Source organism: Erythranthe guttata, chromosome 2 (assembly GCF_056151865.1).
Source record: "Erythranthe guttata isolate IM_541 chromosome 2, IM_541, whole genome shotgun sequence".
Taxonomy (NCBI): Eukaryota; Viridiplantae; Streptophyta; class Magnoliopsida; order Lamiales; family Phrymaceae; genus Erythranthe; species Erythranthe guttata.
The window spans coordinates 18,033,512-18,057,728 of NC_142534.1; the positions used below are offsets into that span (position 1 = coordinate 18,033,512).

At 39.0% G+C, this 24,217-nt stretch overlaps 4 protein-coding genes and 1 non-coding gene across 10 annotated transcripts; 1 reads left to right on the forward strand and 4 right to left on the reverse strand.

Annotated features, from left to right (window-relative positions):
- Positions 1 to 46: 46 nt before the first annotated feature.
- LOC105963926 (uncharacterized) lies at positions 47 to 1,894 on the reverse strand. The gene is made up of 3 exons (XM_012988418.2): positions 1,743 to 1,894; positions 761 to 1,396; positions 47 to 674 (listed from the first exon to the last, which is right to left on the reverse strand). The coding sequence occupies exons 2-3, from the start codon at positions 1,378 to 1,380 to the stop codon at positions 224 to 226; spliced, it is 1,071 nt and encodes a 356-aa protein (XP_012843872.1). The 5' UTR covers positions 1,381 to 1,396; positions 1,743 to 1,894; the 3' UTR covers positions 47 to 223.
- Positions 1,895 to 2,662: 768 nt separating this feature from the next.
- Positions 2,663 to 7,608, reverse strand: FKGP (L-fucokinase/GDP-L-fucose pyrophosphorylase). Its single transcript, XM_012988413.2, has 7 exons — positions 7,053 to 7,608; positions 6,609 to 6,864; positions 6,124 to 6,488; positions 5,839 to 5,965; positions 4,659 to 5,672; positions 3,778 to 4,463; positions 2,663 to 3,210 (listed from the first exon to the last, which is right to left on the reverse strand). The coding sequence occupies exons 1-7, from the start codon at positions 7,386 to 7,388 to the stop codon at positions 2,818 to 2,820; spliced, it is 3,177 nt and encodes a 1,058-aa protein (XP_012843867.1). The 5' UTR covers positions 7,389 to 7,608; the 3' UTR covers positions 2,663 to 2,817.
- On the reverse strand, positions 7,585 to 7,658 carry TRNAV-AAC (transfer RNA valine (anticodon AAC)). The gene has a single exon. It is a non-coding gene; the product is annotated as a tRNA-Val (tRNA).
- A 493-nt stretch (positions 7,659 to 8,151) lies between these two features.
- Positions 8,152 to 20,308, reverse strand: LOC105963920 (transducin family protein / WD-40 repeat family protein). Of its 6 annotated transcripts, none has more exons than XR_016030041.1 (17): positions 19,852 to 20,308; positions 16,670 to 19,232; positions 15,873 to 16,308; positions 15,436 to 15,664; positions 15,145 to 15,309; positions 14,381 to 14,653; positions 14,036 to 14,281; positions 13,298 to 13,681; positions 11,885 to 13,213; positions 11,747 to 11,803; positions 10,727 to 11,155; positions 10,369 to 10,592; positions 10,035 to 10,168; positions 9,684 to 9,941; positions 9,428 to 9,597; positions 8,911 to 9,332; positions 8,152 to 8,188 (listed from the first exon to the last, which is right to left on the reverse strand). XR_016030041.1 is itself a non-coding variant. In XM_088814816.1 (17 exons), exons 2-17 carry the CDS (start codon positions 18,010 to 18,012, stop codon positions 9,222 to 9,224), a joined length of 5,670 nt encoding a protein of 1,889 aa, XP_088670942.1. In that variant the 5' UTR covers positions 18,013 to 19,252; positions 19,852 to 20,286; the 3' UTR covers positions 8,891 to 9,221. The 6 variants fall into 6 exon arrangements, 4 of the variants coding, with proteins under 4 accessions (XP_088670942.1, XP_088670943.1, XP_012843866.2 ...); XR_016030040.1 differs by having other exon boundaries at positions 16,670 to 19,252; positions 19,852 to 20,289; XM_088814816.1 differs by lacking the exon at positions 8,152 to 8,188 and having other exon boundaries at positions 8,891 to 9,332; positions 16,670 to 17,865; positions 17,984 to 19,252; positions 19,852 to 20,286.
- A 417-nt stretch (positions 20,309 to 20,725) lies between these two features.
- On the forward strand, positions 20,726 to 24,103 carry LOC105963924 (putative alkaline/neutral invertase F). The gene is made up of 4 exons (XM_012988416.2): positions 20,726 to 21,580; positions 22,261 to 22,698; positions 22,780 to 23,341; positions 23,606 to 24,103. The coding sequence occupies exons 1-4, from the start codon at positions 20,972 to 20,974 to the stop codon at positions 23,902 to 23,904; spliced, it is 1,908 nt and encodes a 635-aa protein (XP_012843870.1). The 5' UTR covers positions 20,726 to 20,971; the 3' UTR covers positions 23,905 to 24,103.
- The last annotated feature ends 114 nt before the right edge of the window (positions 24,104 to 24,217 follow it).

Genomic DNA, 24,217 nt, shown 5'->3' on the forward strand with positions numbered 1-24,217 from the left:
TGTGCGATGAAGTCATATTTGCAAAATTGAAACCAAAGCATGAAGATAGCAGGAAAAACTTAAATCCAAGAAAATCGAAAATTTAAACATAATTCTTATGTACAAGAAATCGGCCAAAAAGGAAAAAAGTGAAAGATCAAATGAACATATATACACACAAATCCACATCCACAAAATTCTCAAGAAGCTATACATATATATATAAACCTATGACATGCACTCTTCACCAATAAGTTGGTAGCATCCAACCTATAGTACACCCAAGCAAGAATCCAGCCCCAACCAATCCCAATCCCAACGCAAACAAAATCGCGTTTCTTCCAACACCACACGGAGGGCAAGATCGTCTTTTCGCCCGTTTTCTAGTACTTCGAGGCTTGCTAGGCAACATTATCGGAAAGACAACCGATACTGTCTGGGTTTTTCTTTTGTCGTTCACGAGCTGTTGATACATGTTCTCCAATTGCAAAAGTCGAAGCCATTGTTTGTAGGCAAAGAGCTGAGATGCTTGTCTGAATATGAGCTTGATGACATCGTCTTTCAGTGCACAGGCTTGTTTTGCTGCTGTCTCGGCTTCTCTTGCACGTGTCTGAGAATGTCTTAGTGCTTCCATTAGTTGGGCCATGCTCATATCATTCTCCGATGTATGCATCCTTTCATCGGTTTTCATATCTCTGCATGAATTCAATTAAATGTTACAAAATTAAGCTGCAGACTATGTTCCTCGCAGTTGCCATGAAAAAGAACGCCAAAATATTACCTTAATCGCTTGTCTGTATCAGACACTAATTGACCCTCAGCTGACATAAGCTTTTGGCAAGAAATTCCATCATTCTTTTTAATACGAGTATTTTGAGGCCGAGGAAGATCACAATTCTCTATACATCCAATCGACCTCTGCGCAACAAACGAAGCCAGCTCATCCGTATCTGCAGTTCGCCACCACGGACGATTCCTCTCCGACCCTATCCAAGACGACTCCGCATTAAAATAAACCTCATTCCCATTCTTCGAAACCCCAAAATCTCCAACATCCAATAATTCGACTTCAAATTTATCCTCCGTATTACTTTCCATGGATTCGAAGTGTTCGTTTCTGTTCATCGAACCTTTCTGATAACTAGTACTACAATTCGATTGCTGCTGCTGCAGCCACCATTTCGAATTGGGGGATAAATTAGGGTACGGAGAATTGAGATTAAAAGGCGTGTTGGGAATATGTTGGGTGTCGGCTGATGAAGAAGCAGTAGCGATTTCGATATAATCGGGGTGTTTAATGGAAGAGCAATAAGCTAATTTAGGAGCTCTTTTAGCATCTTCTTGGACTAAGCATCTGTTGGCTGTTCTCTGCCAAGCTGCCCTAGCTTCTGCTAATGCCATTACTCACCCATTCTTTCTGTTTAATTTTTCAAACATAAACAATTAAGAAAGAACCAACCACTCAGAGATGGTTAATGCAATTCAAAATTAAACCACAATTTTGATTAACCAGCAAAATCAAAGTTAATCTTCAACTCAATTCAACCAGAAAACTAAAATTCGTCGCATGCAAAACCAAAATCAAGCGCAATCATAGATTAAATTGAAATCAACAAAATAATATCTGCGATTAATTAAATCAATATGCTATTAAAAGAAAAAAAAAAAAAAATCAACCATCAAACAAAGCATTGCACAAAATCAACCATACACGAGCAATAAATAAACTGAGAGCGGAGAGAGAGATAGAGAGAGAAAGTAACCTGAAAACTGCAGTGGATAAGAGAGAGAGAGGGGTAGAGAGAGAAGATGGGTAAAGTGGGTTTGGATCCGAATGAAATCTTGTTGATCTCTCTAAAAAGAAAGACGCAAAACTTTGCTCATCTGTCAGTTTTGGTTTTGTTTTCCAGTATTTAAAAAAACTGCGGTCGGTTTTGTTGCCTTGGCGCTATCTTTCACGTGCTACGTCGTCGTATACTCCATACGGTGTCGTATTTGCCCAGCCAAATACTTGCCGTTTGATCTTTGGTGGGCGCAAAGGCCAATAAATCAGATCTAAAAGACTACAAGAGGAGGGTATTTATATTTTATTTTATTTTATTTTATAGATACGAATTATTATAAATATTAGAAACTAGTAAAATCAACTACTCCATAATCATTTATATGTCAAGATCCAAAGCTTTTCTGCAAATCAATAGCTTGGAAGGATGAATTACATAAGGACCACTTTTTTATTTTTTTCTTATTTTTTTTTTTAAATTGGATATTTTTGTGATAATAATGATGAGACGTCGTTTAGTGTAGTGAAAATGACACATGAAAACCACACTATTACAAGCATCATCATAATTGTCTATTTGTCCAATTGAATAATTACAGCAGTCTATGACCCATCCCTCTAATATATTTTTAGTCAAATTGTTTATTATTAAGAACCATCAATTTTCCAACTAATCTTTTCGGCACTTCCTAAATCCTAAGAATTAATATAAGATTTGAATACAATGCAGACAAATTTGAGCATTTCACGACCTCACCAACTTTATTATTTATTTATTTAAGATGTGTTGTTTGCAATTAGCCAATTATGTTAAATTCAATGTCCTAATTTAAATGAACAAGAATGTGCCCATATGATCAAGGATTCTGGGCAGTGAGGAAAGGATCTAACACCGTAGAATTTGTTCATCCAATAATATGGTGACACGTGTATGTCGGAGGTCGTTCCATTATTATTTCACTATTCAGAATTTCAATAAATGGATACAAATTACAATTATCTTTACATCACCAAACAGCATATTATACTCATACACAAAATAAGTTGGCCAAAAACTAAAGAGAAATCTCCCAATCATAAACCTGAACATCAAAATCAGAATTTTCGGTAATTAATCGTCTCAATTCTTTACCAGATTCCGCGGTTTTAGCGAGCAATAATGCGAATCCGCCCCCACCAGCACCGACAAGCTTGTAGCCACAACAATATGGATCGGAAAAAGCAAAGAGCTTATCGACAAATGCATTGCTGCAGAATGGATCGAGCTCTTGATGCAGCCTCCATGCCTCCAACATTACATCACCTAACTCATCTATGTCACAGTTCATCAGAGCTTCCCTCCCAATCTTTGCCAGTTCGACGAGACGCCTTATGCTCGAAACAAGTAGGTTGTCTCGTTGTAGATAGCGAATCACCACCTTCTGCAGCACTCTTTGTGCAAGTCGAACCTGCACGATCACTCAGTACAACAAACCAGTTGATCGATCGAGTCATAATCGGGGCTCAATATAAAAAAGAAAAAAAAAGAAACCCTAGGGATTTGAAAATGCTAAACTACACGTCTTTACATAAAATAGTAGGTTTTTGAGAAGTGGTGTTGGCCTCGGAAATGCAACCACAATAAACCATATAGATATATTTTACATACAAAAGATATCTACAGCACATGGCGGGCTGTACTCATCTCTGGCCTCATTTGGCTGGGAAGATATAGCATGCTTAATACTTAATCATATACTTTGACCTTTTCTAGTGTTTGGCTAGTCGAAAACACAACTTATCACAAAATCAAGATAAAAGTTGATCAGAGCAAATTTTCCTGCCTTTCGAGTCGGTCAAAAAAGTTACTGAACTATACAATTAGAATGGGGTTCGGGGTTGGTGCTCTTGTTGAAATGGGCATTAATAAGGCAAACTTTAAAAAAAAAAAAAAAAGGCTTAAGTGTGTACAACGAAACAGTCATCTCGAAAATGGTAAGGAGGAAAAAAAGGTAATAATAATCAGGCTTTATTACCTGCCCAGTAAATACGACAAGAAGTCTTTGGTGCAGCTCGTTATTCAGTTGAGGAGAAGCGAGTAGGGGATTGACCTGAAGCCGTAGTGGAATTCCAGGAAAACTTGAAGTAAACTTAATGCCAGGATAGAGACCACCGACCTGATCCTGCCAGCCACCTCCAGTGCCCATAACCTGTTCCAAGACCAATACAAGTCTCGTCACATTTTCATTACTATCATCTCCATCGGTTATCTGCAGAAGAGCTTTCACAACTGCTGCTGATAATATGCTGGAAGTACCCAAGCCACTGCCACGTGGCACGTGGGCCCACGTCTTTATCTGCAGGCCGGTGGATTGAAAAATATTATCGTTTACAATATTTGTAACGAACAGTGCAGATCTGACTAGCCGAAATGGGTCGTTGCTGTCGAATGGAGGTGCGATGGAGGAAATATTTTCGATATATATTTCATTTCCTGCATCATCGTTAATTGACAGACCGGGTTTATTTGTTGTTTCTATAATTGTGCCGACAGGGAGAGAACCTTCTAATGTTATTGCCATGTTCAGTACGCATCCAGAACGTTCCAAGCTCCATGGAGGAGTGTCGCTCCAACCGCCTACAAAATCTACTCGAACAGGTAACACCACCTTCACTTTCTTGAGTTGAAAAGATTGCACAAGACTATCGTGAGACGAGTCAGCTGCATTGGAATGAGAAAGTTACAAGTGAACTATAAATGGATCCAAAAACCAATAATATTCGTAAATTTAATATAGAGGGCATTCAGGACCTATCTGAGATTTCAAGATCTAGAGAACAAATTTCCGTCTTAAAATTGCTCCTTCTATGGATAAATTCATATTTGCATTGTGAATGCAGGATATAATGCCATTACCTTTAAGGCCGTATCTCACTGCTAAAGCAGTTTCATCAGCAACAGCAGCCCAGACTTTGTGGTCTATTTCAGCAGCCATCTGTTCATCATTGCATGCTCGTAGAAGATCACGGTGAACCTGGTGTGCCCTGCTTTTTGGAAGAATCTGAGGATTTTGAGCTTCGAGCCTAGGGCAAATTGATAGAAATTCTTTACAAGTTTTAATTCCAGAGACATCATTCTGCAAAACTTCTTGGCACAACTGAGATAGGTTACGGCCAAGTAAGCCAAAATTAAGGCAAGCCGAAACAATCCCTGCTGCAAGATCTGCTTGGTGATTTGTAGAGCTTAACCACATTTTTGAGAAGTCGATTGATCTATGCAACTCTTCTAGACTGATCCGGTCTGATATTTTCCATAAATGTAGGACGTGTTCATCTTCTTGGTTACTCAATCCCATAAGCCATGTTGCCAATTGCAGCATCTTTGAGTAGGAAAGAACAGGAAATATTTTAGCACTCCACAAGCATTTGTCTTTGTTTTCCTTTAAACCCCATAGATCAGCATCGTGAATTCCTAAATCACCTAAAACCTTCATCCATGGCTTCCCACAAAAGGTTCCGTCCTGTGAAAGTGAAATTTTTGGATTATCGTGGAGACCACAGTATACTATTACTCTCTCTGTGTGTCCTACCAAGGGAACCTCCCAGAGACAATGGCGATCTGGAAGCATGAACCTGAATGAAGTCTCATTTGCCATATTTTGGGCTTCGGGCACATTCACACCAACAACTATTGACTGAGAACCAATCTGTATACTGGTGGAAATCGAGGAATCGTACACAAGGGATTCCTCCCCTATAGAGACACCTGGAGCTATTTTGCTCGATATAATAATGGCTGAGGCAGCAATGTCAGAAACAGTGGTTGCTGGAATGGAACACAGGTGCCTCCTACCAACAAGTCCAGAACCAGTACCGTTGAGGTGATCCAGAACTTCACTCGAGGTTCCAAAGTGCAAGAATAAGAGATCATCTGCAAAAAATGAGCAGGAAGAACAATTTGACACAGAAAAAAAAGGTGATGCCCAGCCTGAACATTAAGTTCGGCATTATATGAAACAAAAAAAATTAAAAATTGAGGCATGAACTTAAGCATCTGTTAGTTAACCTTATAGTAATCTTAACACCACTCAACGTACATGCACAATAGCTGAACATCTTTTGTTTCCCGAGTGCTGTGACAAGTTCTCCACCCAAAGGGCGTCCCTTCAACCATTCATGCTTAGCAGGCACCCATGCTGCCACCAGATCTTCATATAAACTCACCTGCACATGGCAGAAGATGTGAACAATGTCCAGAGAAGCTAAAGACCTGGAGTCCCAAAAATATCAAAGACAGGAGACTTTGTCGAAGTCATGTTGTGGAGATGCAGAAATTGGTTATAATAAACAAGAAATAGACAATCAAGAAACAGGTAACTTGCCTCTTTTTTGCTTTGCAAAAGTCCTGATATCATCGGTTGACTGGAACAAGCAAGCATCACAAGATCTACCCACGCTGTACCTTTGACTGCTATAATTCCAGTGTCGAGTAATGTTCTGCCATCATCTAGAATTGCTCGGCGGTCAACAAGATCATCTACACTAGGTTTCTGAAGCAAATCCTCGACCAAGAAAACTGAATGAGCATCAGTCGATGACCCAAACTTGGATGCCACAATGACACCATGATTGGCAGCAATATCAAGAGTTATCGGAACAGTGATAATAGAAGCTGTATCGTCTGGGAGAACCATGCTGAAAGCATCAAAACAAGGAAGAACATCTCCGGTCATAATGAACAGTCCGCCTGTAATTTAAGAAGTATTCCCTTTTATCAATGAAACCTCCTTAACAAACAGAACGTTAGCCACAAGAACCGCAACATGTGATAATATCTCATACAATAATAACAGAGAAAACAATTAACCTTCGTTGTGAAAAGCTCGTCTCGCACAAGAAGCAATTGCAAGAATATGATCGAAGAGTAAAGGAACTGGACCATCAGGGTCATCTGCTGCCATATATGGAAGAGGAAGGAACACTTTCCCCATTGGATTAGCCCACGGGACCCTCTTGGAGTCTCCTCCAGCATGAAGCAGTAGGATATGTTTTTTCCTGATTAATTCAACTAGTTGTTGGACCGGAATTTCATTATCCGAGTTTTGTTTGCTTGAGCCTGCTACCTGATTGAGCGGAATTTCAATATTAGAATGTTTTTGAGTTTTAACTAAGGAACGGCAGCATTCCCTAAATCAGATAGCAGATAACGGAGCATTGTAACTTGGATGATTTCAATAATCGGAGATCAATTACTACACATAACTATCGACAAATGAAAATCGCAATAGTTCATAGTTTAAATTACACATACAGGTGAATCGATCAGCGAGAGCTGGTGGAGGTGCTTGGCGAGAGCAAAAATGGCATTAAGAGTGGCAGCGCCGGAGCCGATGCGCTGGCCGTGAGGATCGGGAACAGCCAGAGTAATGGTGGACGGCGCAATGCGGCCCATTCGCTTGGCACGGTTGAGCTGCCAGTTGTACAGGTCCGCTTGCTCGGGGCTGGCCGCCGTCAATACGATGGCGTCCCAAGTTCGTACGCGGGTCGGATCCCGAACCGACAGCCTCAGATGGTACCAGGCGCGGCGCAGTGACGTCGGCAGGTCAGCCTTAGATCTGGTTAAGCTCCGCCGTGATCGGCTTTCCATTTGTCTTTCTCCACCTCCGTTGAACGGCCGACGGTTTTCGGTGAAAAAAAAAAAAAAAGTAGATACGGGTAATAAATTTCTGCGGGAAATCGATTCGAGTATTACGATGAGTTTGAGAATTTACTGAAAATGGTGGGAGATCATTTGGGTTGATACGACGTCGTTAGCAAGTTGAAATGAGAAAAAAAAAACAAAATGGCTTCGCCCGGGCTCGAACCGGAGACCTTCAGTGTGTTAGACTGACGTGATAACCAACTACACCACGAAACCTTTGTTGTGTACAGTATCATTAACTAATTATATATATGGTAACCACCAACTGGAAAGTGACATATAACTGATAAATCAGAAGGAAATACCAGAAGTGCAGGTCATTTCAGTGTAGACGAAAGTTTGATCCAAATCCTTAAATCAAACCAATCACAAAGCAGATGAACTCAAATTATGACAGTCTGATATGAATGATTAATAATCTAAGGCCTCGTTTGGTTGGGGAGATTAACCATGATTAACTAAATAATGGGACTTTGTTTGGTGTTTGGTATCCCCTATAACCTACGTGGTCGACCCGCAAATATTATGTTATCATACCTTATCTTGCCTTTTAGGCATGATTTTTATTGGATCTTCCAAAGTCCAATAATACAATCGGGGTTCATTAGATTATTTAATTTTATCTTGGCTAATCTTATCTTGGCAACCAAACGAGGCCCTAAAAGAATGTGTGATTTTTATAAGACATGATTAAACTTGTGAGATAACCAAATAGTTCGTTACTTTCGATTAAATTGTTATGCGTACTAAGGGCATCCCCAATGGAGGCTCTATACTCCATTGAGCTCTAAATTATAGAACTTCTGCAAAAAAAGGCAACACCAACAAGAGTTCTAGTGGGTATGCAAATTTAGAGACTTTCACCAAATTCCTAAATGTTTTCCTAAATATGTGATTTCATTTGGAGACTCTCTATTTGCTGGGTCCCACGGCTTTTTATTTCTTTTTCGTTTTTCCTTCTTAGTTTTTAAGGGGTGCTTATTTTATATTTATATAATTCGAAAAAAGATGTATTTATTATTTTCATTATATTTGAACATATATTTGTGCTAATAATTTGTCATTTCATTTGTTAGAATTATTTTTCTATAGAAATGTAGATAAAATAATTAATGGCAGGGATCAATTGTTGTATATATCTTTTTTCATTATATTTGGACATATATCATATCTTTTCAGATTTATTTATTTATTTGATCAAAGTGTGTATTAAAAGTAATTATGATTGATGGAATATTAATTAATTATCTAAAACCTCACATATGAATAAAATTTAAACCTTAATCACATTATTATATAAAAAAATCATAAAATAAATTTAGAAACTCAAAACTATAGAGCCCTTCACTGTGGAACTTTTTTTTTTAGAGACTCGAAAATTTTACCGGGTCTTCATATGGGTCTCCAAAACAAAATTTGGAGACCCGATTTGCTTACTCCATTGGAGATGCCCTAAAGTTTCCAGTACTTCACTTATCAAAAGAACAAAAGTTTTGTTCACATTCGAGTTGAAATAATTTACAAAATTTATCTAATACTTCAGCTAATGACCTTATAACCCAACAGATAATATTAAGAGACATGTGCAGTTGATCCAAACTTCCTCCTCCTCCAGAAAGGAGCTGAACATTCTGTTAGGCCCACAATAGATCAAACTCTTTATCGATTCCCATTGAAGTGGAAAATATCAGTGTGTAGAACGCTGATTATAATTCGCTCGAGAATAACAGGAGTAACAAATTTGTGAATTGACAATAAGGAGTAAAAAAGATCTGGATTTTAAATTGTTGTGTCCATTGGGATATCTTGGAACCTGACAAATTTGACAAGACCATCTCCACCACATGTAATGAAACCATGAGATACTACCTGAATGTCTGTAACTCCAGCCTGCAAAACAGAGATACGATATTTAGATCTTTCATAAGAACACTTACGCGACTAGCATTTTTTTTTTAAATTAAAATTGACTGGTTCGTAATTACCCGGACAACTCCACCAAAACTAGATTGTAGAAACGTGTGCCTTTCGTGTAGTTTCGGCCAGTGAAATACTAGCTTGGCCCTCTTTGCATCCCAAAGTTTTACATCTCCATCGTTGCTCCCCGTCAAGAAAAAACTTGAATTTGGGATTGTGGATATTTTCGTGACACTCCCTTCATGCAGAAACAAAGTATGTTAATTTGAAGTTATGTATTCATATTTGAACAATTATTTTCAAGTCATAAATCAGTGATAATACCAGAGTGAGCCTTTGGTATGTACCAAAGCATTCCGTTTCTATTTTGGTCCCCTGTTTTGGTCCGCAGATCAACAGAAGATGAAGCGTGTGTGTTATTTTCCCCAGTTTCCAAATGCTTCTGTTTCTTTGTCCTTCCTGTAGCTATGTAGCGGAAGTCATGAAGCCCAACATCACCGTTTTTCCCGCCAGTTACAATAAGAGGAGATATAGAACCACTTCCTATGTCGTTATCAAAAACAGACAGGGAGCGGGCCCCACCTAACACAAGACAATGAATAGTAATCTTACAAGAATGGACCTATTGGATAATAGGAATAGCAGGAATTCCTTAATCATGAATTCATTATATACCTTCATGGCACATTATTGAAGCTCGAGACGTGGCTGGAGGAGCGAGTGTGTCCCACACGACAACATTGACACCATTGGAGCTGTACCCAGCAGCAGCAACAATTGATCCACTTGCCGTAACATAAGTCACATCCCTACAACCACAAAATATAATTATAAGGAAACTCGAGTATGAGTTCAGACCTGCAAACCACAATAATAATTGGCTATCAAGTAACAAAGTGTGAAACAAATTTTCAATGAACTAGACACCAGCTCAGAGGATAGTTGATAGTATCATAAAAGTGAAAGTGTAGATGCCATATGCAGCTATTTCACTAGATTGATTACATACGCAGTATGATTGTTGAAGCAGACAGAAGATTCTGTAGGATGAACATTACTCCTTCCTCCGACTTCAAGCTGCCAAGTGCACACAGTTCCATCTAATGCAGCGGTCACGAATCGGTGTCCACAGTGGTCAAGTCGCACTGCTGAGACAGATGCAATGGGATATGGCGGAGGGACATTTGCAGCCGGAAGTACACCATATGTAGAAGTAGCTTTGTCTTTGCCAAACTGTCAGTCATCATATTTTCTATTATTTTTCTGCAGAAAATATGTATAGCAGTAGCATGGAGCATGCAACAGGCTATATATTATGCATGCGAAAGACATCAAAATGATGATGATTTAAGATATGAAATTATTACCTCCCACAGGTATACATGGGTATTGCTAGAACCAACCAAGAACATAGGCCTAGATGGATGAGAAGCAAATGCTCTTGTCCTGACATTATCCATTGTTGCAGGTGGATCAAGAAATTCATCAAAAGTTTCCTGGATCCCCCAACCAAGGCTGGATGCTCCCACACCAGCATAACCCGGGATACCAAAGGCTCCACCACCTGTTATATCCTTACCAGGTCTTGCCGATGCATCTAAACCTATTGTAGCTCCACCAAACCCAAGTTGTGCACTATTCTTACTCCCCAGGCTCACACTAGGAGAAACATATGTGGGAACTGGGGTAGACACAGACTCTGCCCACCCATCATGGGGCCAGTCAGCTTCTCCCCAGATATATTCAGAGTTATCTTTAGATAGATCACCATCTTCCCAGTTGAAAAATACTATCCCCTGAATTGAGAAATAATAACATATGCATGACTGAATACTAAACAAGGAACCATTATTTTTCAACGCACCAACAGATAAAATATTAATCAAAATGACAGCATGATGAAAAATAAAAGTTTAGAACACCACTTCATGTGAAACCAAACATAGGTCTTTGAGAGACATTTTTCCAAGAAAAATTCAAGAAGTTGAAGATTAATCAGAGGAAGAAGTTGTCAGAAGATTCAGAAATTTCAAAGGGTTCGTAGTAATGCAAACTAAGAGGAGATAGCCACATTTGCTACCCTTCCCAATCAAGCGGATACCTTCACTATCGCCATTGACCAAAACATTCTCAAATCTCATAACCCAAATGACAGTATGTAAATTAATCACAATACTTTGGATGGCTTAATGCTTTTTCCCCATAAACTAAAATAACAAACATCCATTGTTTTCCAAATACGCAGAAAATCTTTAAAATAACCACCGGCAAATATTTTTTAACAATGATGTACTGGACAGCCTAAAATAGTAATCAGAGCGTTTGTAGCAGTAATGTTACTAGACCTTAGAAGCAACATATAACCAGATCAAGAAGTATATTTTTACCTTCCTATTGCTAGAAATTGCAGCTTGGCATTCATCAAGGGAGTTTATGCACAAGGCCTGTTCCAACATTATAACTGTGAGGAAAAGCCAATGCAATCATAAGATTTAACAATAGTGAGAATGCAATACAAGAGGTACCTCCAAAAGTTCTCCATTTCTCTTATATATTTCTTTCGGATTTTGAAAAGGAATAATCCTCTTTGAGTCATGTAAATCTTTGTCACCATAAGTTTTGAAAGGATGATCATCTGGAGATAGGCATGCTAAAGGTGATCCACTTGCATGACTAGGACTATCATCAAGTCTATCTTCTTTATCCCCAGTTTCCTCGGATTCAAACTCTCTTGTGATAGTTAAATATGCATCATTCCATCCACTAGATGACTTCTGCTTGAAATAAAGTAGCCAATTACGGTATTCGGGCAAAAGAGCTCCACCAATTATTTTTCGATCAGTGCAAATATGCCATAATTGTTCAAAATCCAATGACTTGTTTAAATTGTCCAACAATTTTCTATTTCCACCCATCTGATCTTCGGCTCCTCGTTGAAACAGACTATCTACCAAGTAGAAAAGGTCAGTTCTGTTTGACAAATTTACTTCTCGAAGCAGGTATGTAGCAAACTGCTTCGAACAATAGAAGGAAATATCTGCACAGTTGAGCTTTAGAAACTCAACCAAAGGGCTTGACAACTGTAGTTCATTGTTGTTGGACTCTAATACAGGCAGGGATGGGGAAGAACAACTTTCATTAAGCACTTCGGATAATCTAGTTAATTGATGTTCCAAAAGTTTAGACATATGCACCCACAAAGAAGTGCTCATAATATACATCTTCACGTGGTCTGGAACTGCTCCACTTTGTTCTTGCTTTTGTCCATTGATTTCAGCAAGTGTATCTAAGTCAACACACAGTGGATCATGAACAAGCATCCCTACAATGTCCGCAATAACTCTATTCAAATCCTCCATCTTGATCTCATAAGCACCACTCTCCCTCATTAATGAGAGCAAAATAGGTCTAATAGTTACAAGAAGAGCTTTGAAATTCTTTTGAAACCAAACTGAAGCAAAAAGTATGTGGTATTCAAACAAACTAAGAACAGAAAAAAGTAACTTCAAATAATCCTTGGAGTAGGATCTGAGAAACAACTGAAACATAGCTCTTAGACACCAAAATGCCCATTCCATTCCCTGATTAGAAAAACCCCATGAAGCAAGCCCTTCACCAGCAAGACTATTCCTTATAAAATATTTCGAGCTGGAGCACTTTCTGCAAGCGGTAATAACATATTTCACATACAAGCAGTAGATTTCTTCAGTAGCTTTTAATAGGAGATTAGATCGACACAAAAGTAAATTATCAGGCCGAATACTCTTTTCTTGAGATTGAAATTCCGGAAAATAATCTTGCAGTATATGGTGTCCAATAAACCCTAAACCATTATGGTGCAAAGATAATACAACCTGTGTACAAAAAACAGGAATTATTAGATAATCCCGTAGAATAAAATGAGAATGCACCAAACTACTATCATCAACAATAGTTACCATGCTAATTAAACGTCGGGTAACCAAAGAGAATTTCTGCTGGAGATATGCAATATCTGTATTCAAATTGTCTTCAAAGTCCTTCAGTGATTTCTCAAATCCCTGACTTTCAATCTCATTTTCTATAAATACTCCAAAAGATGGCCTATTGGTGTTACAGCTTGGATGTTCTCTTAACATGTTTGATATGTACTGCATGGCCAAATACAACTTACAATGCGATATAGCATGGCAATACATCCCTTCTGATATCCAGTTTGAGGAGCTTTTATATGATTTCACCATTTCAACGGGGAGACTGTAGGTTGGGTTATGCACCATTCTCCCATGAGTAGACCCACCAATGAGGTTAACAGATGAAGGAAGGCACTCCAGTGCTTCGAGCTTGCCAAGAAAAATAGAAATAAAATAAAATAAATAGATAAAAAAATAACATCCTTCTTAACATTCAGATTCATCCTTATCAGAGGGAATAATGCATTAGCAGCTCATAGCAATTTTTCATGCTATACGTTAAATGATATTTAAGAGTAATTTGAGGAATAGACTACTAATTCAAAAACTTCACAACAGAATAGTTTCTATAATAGCATTAGCAGCTCATAGCAAGGGATGAATCTCAAAGCAAATGTATATGGATTGTCAAACAATACTTTCGTACCAAATTTACAGCCTCAAGTTATAAAGTCAGCAAGATTAGTCAATCAAATAGATTCAGCCAAGATAAGACTAACTTACAGGTAGACCACATCTGCTAAAGGAGGTAACAACCATCAAAGCTGCCCACTGGCATAGAACAGCAGCATTAACTTCCCCAATAGCATTTTTCATGCTAGTCTTTGTAGCCAACATGAGGCAATATTGGCCAATGCTTGGATCCAGAAAAGAAGCATGAGCAGACGAAAGAACAGAAATATTAACCTCGGAGCCCATTTCAACACCAAGCATTCTAAAAAAAGATCCAGAATAATTTCCCAATACCCACTGCAAAAAAAAATATGAGCCATCAATTGACCAACATAAGAGCAAAGGATACAAAGTGAAATATGTTTTCATGCTGAAAAGAATATCACAAGCCCCTACCTCTAGAAAACTGGCCATCCAAAAGTCACCTTTTGATAATGCAGATGGGAGGAGAAACTTCGAAATAAGATTGCATTCTAGTGGGCCACCATACCCCTCTACAAGACGGCAAATTACAAGGGCAAGCTGTTCATCTCCAAGGTTTTTAGCACAGAATGAAACAGCTGAAGATGCATCTCCTCCAAGCAAAAAGAAAGCTACTGCAAGCTCTAGCTGATGTTTTCCCATTAACACGTAAGCATTTTTTAAAGCTGCTGCCTTATTTTTTTCCTCCTGTAAAGAGGTGAAATCGAGAAAACTTGTTTATATTAAAGACAAGATGTTGCAGTTCTCTAGAACCATCCTTAAATAACAAACAAGTTCAACAGAAAACCAGGTAGTTGCATTTGAGAACCAAATTCACATTTAAAAGACAAGGTTCAGTAAGATCTTCGAGAAATAGAAATTTCTGCGATAAATATGTAAAACTTCATTACCAGGACATCTTTTGAAAAAAATAATTATAATAAACATATGACTACTTGAGATGGTGACTAGTTGAGATAGCCAAATGTAAAATTGCAGAGTTCATTCACTTTGAGTTCTAAATGGCCATAAAATAGGCCGGTTTGTTAGTCTAGTATTTGTCATCAATTTCTTGTAACTAAATTTAACAACTAAGCTGGACTTAAGTTGGTGACATGCCATAAAAGACAAGGTACATAATTCTAAAAACATCTATCAAATTCCAACTAAAGGACAATTGAAAAAAGACTCATTCGTACCTGAAAGTTTCTAGTTAGAAATCCAGCCAATGGTTTATCTTTCTCATCTTTGCTTATTTTGAACAGGCCAGCCAAAACTTGTAACCTGTTTAATGCAGTGTAAAGAAGTATACAGGCCTTCGGGTCTTTCTTCTTCATATACTGTTGTCTGGCCAGCCGTTCCATCTGCAGCAAAATATATGCTTTCAAACCACATCAAACTGTTCTTATGCTGATATTCTTAGAATTACCATGCATATCAAATGAAAATGTACGCATTTAGTTCAATTTTAACATTGATCCACACTGTACCTTCACTCGCAATTGTGACACGTTTGTATACCAGAATCCAACACCCATACTTCGCATTTCTTCCCAAGATGGCTCTGTTGATAGTAGAGAATTAAACAAAGTGTCATGACAATCTGAATGAAAAGCCCATCCAATAACTCCTGAAGAAGCAACGAACTCTTCCACTAGTGGCAACCTACTAAATCTTTGGGCAAAATATAGTTGTTGAAACCTCACAGCAACCCAGAATCTGCAAAGAAAAATGTTTCCAGGTTAATAAAAGAACTACCATCATCTCAATAAGCAAAATCTGTAAAAGTAGTTATCCAAAAAAAAAAAACATTGTACCCAGGAATCAACAAATCACACAAATTAGTTTCTTATGAGCCCATCATTCGCCAAAATCAGCAGGATAAATTAAAAACCAGGGTCTACAAATTTACAAAATCTAAACATACCTCCTACCAGGTTCATCAAGGCTTCCATAAGCAGAAGTCGATTGAGGATTACTAACTTCTTGTAAAAGATTAATTAGGGCAAGAGCCTGCATCTTTTCAACTTTAGTTATGTGTGTATAATTATACAACCTCTCAAGAGACTCGATGAAGTCATTAAATTCAGATCTTGACGACGATGAAGTCAAAGCAGTATCAGGTGCATCATAACCACCGCTAGATGCAAAGTGCAATGACCCTGTTTGAAGTTGCGAACTGCTCCATTCAAATGATTTATCAGTTGAACCAGATAAGATAGGCCCTTCAAGATAATATGACAAGGGAACTGGAGGAATAATATTGCTCGACATTTTAGCACCGTGTCCTTGTTTAGACAAATTGCTAGAAGCAAGGTGCTTAATGAGATGGCGCAAAGCTATAAATGCACGTTTCCAGTTACCTAATGACATAAAACAATTTGGTAAAGAAATAGCAGAAAACGAAAAATTCAACTTTGAAGTGGACCTGGTACTTTCCAAAATAAAATTAAATTGTTTGTCATATATTTGAGGGATTGCCATGTGTCTTGATAACTTAAGACCCACCAAACTTATCATGCAAACAGTATCTTGTAATTTTCAGATTTATTTTGGTTTCAAAAAGTACATAGATATGTGATTGTGTCATTTAACACTGTTCCGCGGTGCCCAGTTAAGCATTAAGTACACCATTGAGCAGTTCAAAGTGAAAACACAAAAAAGAGAGGAAAAAAAAAAAAAAAAGATTGATAACTTTAAATGGTCTTAACCAGCCAAAAGTACCTGAAGACAAGTTTATCAAAAGTGCCTCGGGGTGAAATAAAGGCAGGGATCCTCCTATGACTTTTGCCATATCTGACATGCTCCAGAAACGAATTCTCGGAAGTAAGTCGGGCATTGCTTGATAGCTTTCAGCATTTACAGTTGACTTAAATTCATCATTTTTCATCTTCACATAGGCCTGCGGCTGATATTGTCCTCTAATAATCTTCATCGGTGGTATTTCAGAGTCGACAAAAAATGGATATAGCATGGTTTTGTTGGAGCCAGCAGTATCTGATAATAATAAGTGGCTGAAAAGACTGAAATACTCGTCATGAACAGTGATCGCTGTGCCTTTAGGGGCCCAGAGAAAGTCAGAAATAGCAGGCAAAGCACTATTAACTGCAATGCAGATCCACGCATTTACTTCCAAAGGCTTTTCACATTTCAAAATATCTTGACCCCCACGGCGTCTCGAAGCATATATTCTCAATTCGTTCCGCAAACAAACTGCAAGTAATAACTGACCATTTCCCAACCTCTGCCAATTTATAGCAACAATCTCCCCATCAAAACATAGTTTATCTTCCAACATGAAGCTGTCTGCACTCTGGAAGTGCATGCATTCCCATATGCTAACTGTATTAGAATAATTTGGGTTATTGGTTGTTGTTGCTGTTGCAATCTTTCTACAACAAGAGCTAGCAGATACTGCTATGACAGGACCTTGCTCGGAATTAAGCATACCCACAAGATCCCAGTTTGTATCTGAGCTCAAGGATTGAGCTGGCATGCTCCTCCACAGTTTTAAACTGCCATTACTGCAACCAGTTATCATGTGATATGGATAGAAGCAGCTGCCGAAGTCTTCGGCAGACAGCTGCTCCTCTACAGGTAAAACCAATTCATTCAGGCAGACAACAGCACAACTTGTAACCTTGTCATCATTGTGAGGAACAGGAAAAACTGACGAACAAGGATCCAATGATACAGAGTATCGCTTACCAGAAAAATAGCTTTCAAATGTTTGCAAATGCTCATTGAAACAGCTTCCTTGCAAATCATGACAATGGATAGATATTTCCCATGATAAAGCCTGAAAACTCTCCATCCATAATGCTACGAGCAGAAATTTACTCGAAACCAAATTTCCACTACAGCTAGAAGGCAAAGGGATTGAGCAAACTCTGCTTAGCCCTTGTTCTTGACCTTCAATCCTGAAGGGAATAGAGCATAAACTGTGAAAATCAACTTTCTCTTCATTATTTTTTGGAGTCTTAACAATAAAGCAATCGATACCATCAGCATGTCCCATAAGAAGAACTTGGTCCTTACCAAGCAATGTGGGAGCCCAGCTCAAGCATGTATAATTTGGAGAGTGATCAGAAACAGAAGCTCTTCCACATATTTTCAAGGAGGGAGTTGAAGTTGGCAAGCCTATATGACTGTTGAAAAAGGTTGAAAATGACCAGAAAATAAGCATTCCATTTCTATCTAAAGAAGCAGCAAGTTCAACCTCAAAAGAAAAGGGATGAAATGCTATTTGTAAAAGGTTTCCAGTGTGACCCTCAACAGCTAGTACTCCTTTGGCACAATCAGTCAAAGGACTTTCAGTATGACTGCCATTAGCAGATTTTCCTTCTATGATAGTTGATGCTTGAGAATATAACTGTGTCCAGGCAAAAGAATTGCTTGATAATAATTGAACCAAACAGCACATCACTGGCGGGCCAGAAACTCGAGTCCTCATCATAAAAACTTTAGGGATGAGCAAACTTGCTTCCATTTCAAAACTGGCAAGATCATGCTTCTTCCATAAAGTAACCCTTGGGAATCTCACTGGAGCAAAATCATCAAGACAGTGAATAGTCCACAAGGTTGTTATTCTCTTAGGACCAAAGCCAATTAACCACTCACAACTACCAGCAGTATCATGTTGAAGATCATCTAAGCATGAATAATAGCAAACTTCTTCACCAATAACTGCCACGCCTTCAACTTCCACAGCCCAATTTACAAAGATATCGAAGCCCAAAGTACCACTGAGAGTTTGGTTAACCTCGATTACAGCAATGACACAAAAAGATAACTTTGTGATGTTATCCTTTCCAGCTCTTTTAGTCCTCCCGTCATCAAATTCACCCCATAACCTAACAGCTCCATCAAGGCAGCAAGTCAACAAGACCGGCCTCAGTGCATGCCTGACAGGTCTACTTGATGGTTTCCCTGTTGATGGTCTCCACTGTATCATCCTAACAGGCATTGGATGGTGCAGCTCAGCTTGTGGGTATAGAGAATGGCTGTCGCCTTGATAAACTAAAACACACTTTCTTGCATCGTTGGATGGAGAAGATGAAACTCTTACTTGAACTTCACTCCAAGGTGCAGTCGCCGAAAACCCATCAGCGGACCAGGTGGTAGAGACAAGAGCTTGAGGAACTCTTGGTTTGAATGACCATGCTATTTCCCATGATTCCTGCTTCCTTCTCCACATTACCACCTCAATGCCTCCTGAGATTATTCCATCTCCGGAACCTGTCCATTGGATAGCCTCCACCTTCACGGATTGCACGAGTATAGCAGTCTGGCTCCAACAAAAAGATCCTGAATCTCAGTAAATAAGTTCATATTCTATAGAGAAAGAGAGAGAGGGAAGGTGGGTGGACGTAAATTGCAGGTTGCCAGAAGTAAAGAAAGCACTCATTAGGTGGCTAAATGCATTTAACTCCAACCTAAATAGATAACATAAACATGTGTTTCATATTAAGGTATGAAATACATAGGATGGTTATTATCAGTATATAAGTCAACCTAATTAAAAGGTTCCGCATCATGTAACATGAGAAGAGTGTGTGTGTGTGTGTGAGGGGGGGGGGGGGGGGGGGGGGGGGGGGTGATTGAGAGTGAAAGAGAGGATTAGCAATAGTTTGCCATTCTTCACATTTCAAACACCATAGAAACTCCAGTACACTAAGTATCGATCGAAGGGGAGATGGAGAATATATTTAATGATCTAATACGTCGAATTTCATCTGGATCATCCGAAATATTCCAGCTCCATAAATCTAACTCGAAGGTTTCAGTTCTAATTTAGTTAAACGAAACAGTGGCTCTCAAAATACACCATCTTAATTCTTAACAGAAAAAATCAAAATAATAACACAAGTCGGGAAAAAAGGAAAAGCAATAGAGTTCGGACTTACTGCTCGAAGTTTCATCTTCATTACATGTGAACAACACTATAGAATCACCCAATGCCACGGCGAGCTCACCGACGGAAGGTGTGGCACTTGACCAAGACACTGCGGAGACATAATCTGCGGGCTGTCGAGATAGCTCGATTACTTGCCGATAAATAGGGCCAATTTTTGTTTCGGCCTCCGATAAAGGGTTTGGGAAGTGAGAGATCACTAGAAGAGAAGAGGCTCCGTATGCGATCCATGAGTGCCCGGAGAATTCCGGTAGAAAATCGGCGATGGGCCCGGATGCGGTACCGGAGCGGGTCGGGGCAGGTGGAATTGTCTCGGATTTGATCAACTGGAGCGGAAGGTGGGATGTGATATCGAGTGACGGTGGCGGGGAAGAAGCCTCTTCCATTGTCGTCTGGGGAAGAAGTGAAATTTGTCATTAAAAAATACACTATTTTTAATTTGTTAATACACTTAATTTATGAATTTTTCGTTACTATTAAAAGATATGAAAAAGATATTAATAAAATTTTAATACTAATATAATAATGGTAATTATTAAGTCAAATTGTTAATGAAAATAATTATTACTAAAATGTTGTAGTATTAGTGTCGTGCTGAAAATTGAAATAATCATTTTTTATTTAAATTTGCAACTATCAAATCATGCAAAGTTAAGCCCAAGACTAGTGAAGCCCAAGACCAGTGAAGCCCACTAAAAGAAGGGAAATGGCATTCCCGTCATTATTTTCAAATATTAGGGGCGAAGTTGATCCAAGCGTCAGACTTCTCAAATTCTCCCTCCTGCATTTAACCGCCAATAACGAAAATCACACGTGATGTTACCTGCATTCTCTCCATTTATCCTCCCTGCGAATCGTGAAGTTGCATCGTCCACGAGTCTCTGAGTCGTGATGATTCTTTTAGCGACTTTAGTGTATATAGTTTATATCAGCCCAAAGTGTACACAACTAAACCGTAGAGAAACTGTTATATACCGCTGCAAATAATTTTGATTTCTCGAACTCCACTCCCCTCATAAATACTGCGTTCTCTGTGTGTTCATAACCCGTACTTCTTCATATTTTCTCTCACTTAAATCTCAACAGTTTTTTAGTTTCTCTCTCTTCACATAATGTCTCCGACGCCTGTAACCGAAACCTCCGGTGATGATTCCGACCAGAAAACCTCGCCGGAAAATACGATTCAGCTGAAAATTGAAATTCCGGAGACCGAACCTCTGGAAACACTCAGGGATGTTTGGAATGGCGTCGTAAATCCTCCAGTCTGTTCCATTAAGTCAGAAAACGCCGACGATAAAAGCGGGAGCTTCGACAAGGACAATACGTTTTCGATTTCGGAGAGCATTACCAACTCCGTCGGAGCAGAGAATGGAGACTCCGATTTGGTGCCTGAAAACGGTAATGGCGGAGGAGTTAAGACGACTTCGCTACTGAAACATTCTCCTAGCTTAGGAATGGGTATCCTGGAGGATTTTCTGGAAGTGCCGATCGGCGGATCTGGAAAGAACGATGGCCTGGAAAATGGCTCAGCAACTTCGATGATGGATGAGGCGTGGTCGCAACTCGCCAAAGCCTTCATTGCGTACAGAGGACAACCTGTTGGTACAATCGCCGCAATTGATACAAAGGAGAGTGATAAAAAGGAAAGCGATACGAAGGAAAGTGACACCAAGCAAAGCGATACGAAGGAAAGTGTCAAGGAGATCCTGAATTACAATCAGGTATCGATACAGCATGCGATTATGTAAATTCGTAAATCTCGTCAAACGCGCATTTATGTATGTATTTCCATCCGCACCTTTACATGTTCAGCTGGTATGTGTGTGTGTGTGTGTGTGTGTGTGTGTGTGTGTGTGTGGCTTTTTTCCTTGAGATAATTTTATCGTTTAACCAGCAACATGTTTGTTCTCTAATCAACTTACTGCACATTATACGACTGTGATTATTCAGAGAAGATCTATATATAACTTCGATTTGTGAAATTTATAAATCCAATTAGCTGTTCAAAAATGTTTAGCGAAAAGTACTGTTATTCCGATGCATGTTGCCCTTGTAATTGATTTCAGTTGCTGTTCTTTTCGGTTTTTCTTCATAGATCTCCCCTTATTTTCCATTACAATACATGTGTTCAATTTATTTTTTTCCTTTGAAATTTCACTTAATTTTCTATGTCTTATTTTGTTAGAGTGAATATTTACTCCCCATGCATCATAATTTTTTATTGGGGTGGTTCTCTGTTTCAATTCCGGTCTCCGATTATTACGAACTGTAAATGGTGTTAAGTTATTGAATTTAAAATGCTTATTAAATTGCATGATGAACTTTGAAAGCTGTTCAGTTGTGTAGTTCAGTGCAGTACTAAATTAGAACAGCGCTGACAGCTTCTATCACGACCGAGCAGGTTTTTGTGAGAGACTTTTTCCCGTCTGCGCTGGCATGTCTGATGAAAACCAATCCAGATTCAGACGTAGTGAAGAATTTTCTGTTGAAGACCCTCCACCTTCAAGGTTGGGAGAAGAGAATCGACAACTTTACTCTTGGAGAAGGTGTAATGCCTGCCAGCTTCAAGGTTTTCCATGATCCCGTTCGCCAGAAGGAGGTTCTACAAGCAGATTTTGGAGGATCTGCCATCGGAAGGGTTGCACCTGTCGATTCTGGATTCTGGTGGATTATATTGTTGCGATCGTATACTAAACGCACACATGATTATTCTCTTTCGGAGTTGCCTGAGGTGCAGAGAGGAATTAGACTGATACTTAATCTCTGTCTGTCAGATGGATTTGATACATTTCCTACTCTCTTATGTGCTGATGGATGTAGCATGATAGACAGGCGCATGGTAAACCTTGAATCTCTACATTTCTTTTATAGTAATAATTTTATTTGGATTGATTTAGATTCTTGTTTCCATTATTGACAGGGGATTTATGGGTATCCGATTGAGATCCAGGCCCTCTTCTTTTTTGCGCTGAGGTGTGCAAAACAGTTGCTTAAACCAGAGCATGTGGATAATAAGGAATTTCTCAAGCGCATTGATAAACGGATCACCGCTCTGAGCTACCACATACAGAATTACTACTGGCTTGACTTCACTCAGCTGAACAACATCTATCGGTACAAGACTGAGGAATATTCTCACACTGCTGTCAACAAGTTCAATGTCATTCCCGAGTCAATCCCTGAATGGTTGTTTGAGTTTATGCCCCTGAGAGGAGGGTATTTCATCGGCAATGTAAGCCCAGCTCGAATGGATTTTAGGTGGTTTTTGCTTGGCAACTGCATTGCTATCTTGAGCTGTTTGGCAACACCAGCACAGGCTACGGCTGTGATGGATTTGATTGAGGAGCGATGGGAAGCCTTAATTGGGGAGATGCCCCTGAAAATTGTGTATCCTGCACTTGAAGGGCATGAATGGAATACGGTAACTGGATGTGATCCAAAGAACACAAGATGGAGTTATCACAATGGTGGTTCTTGGCCAGGTTAATCATCTCAACTCACTTGTTATATGCACATTTTTATGCAAACCATTCATCAATCTTGTTATTACTTCTAAAACAAAGATTTAACATATTATGCCAGCAGTACGTACCTGATTTTATTTAATTGTTCGTATTTGCAATATCGGTGTTTACAAACTCAGATAGGATGCATGTCATGATTCATTATATATTGAATTGAAAAGCAATATACATACAGCCTGATTAACGATTGGGTATTGATTGATGTGTTATCGGTTCTGGCAGTTCTGCTATGGCTACTGACAGCAGCAAGCATAAAAACTGGGAGGCCACAAATAGCAAAGAGAGCAATAGAGTTGGTGGAGCAGAGGCTTGAGAAAGATGGATGGCCAGAATACTATGATGGGATCAGCGGGCGTTACGTTGGAAAGCAGGCAAGGAAGTTTCAGACATGGTCGATTACAGGTTATCTGGTTGCCAAACTCATGATTGAGAACCCATCCAATCTTCTCTTAGTATCCCTCGAGGAGGACAAAAAGATCTCTAAGCCTAAGCTCACCCGTTCCACCTCTTGGACCTGCTAACTAACTTTCTTTGTCTGCTTGAAACAAACTGAGCTTTTTCAAATATTTCTGCTTTTTCAAATGTTTCTGCTTTAATTCAGTGTCTGCTATCTGATTGAAAACATTTCTATACTTTTAAGAGTGCTGTATGGTTTCGTTGACAGTTTGTCGTGGTACATGAAAATAGTGACCTTAATCATTTGAGGCATTTTTAGCTAAATTTGGGGGCATCCCACTTTTTCATATTTGCTATTGAACAGGTGTACCACAGGTCTATCTTTAGAGTGGTTAAATAATTTAGGAATTAATTAAGACCTTTACTTTGTTTCCAGCT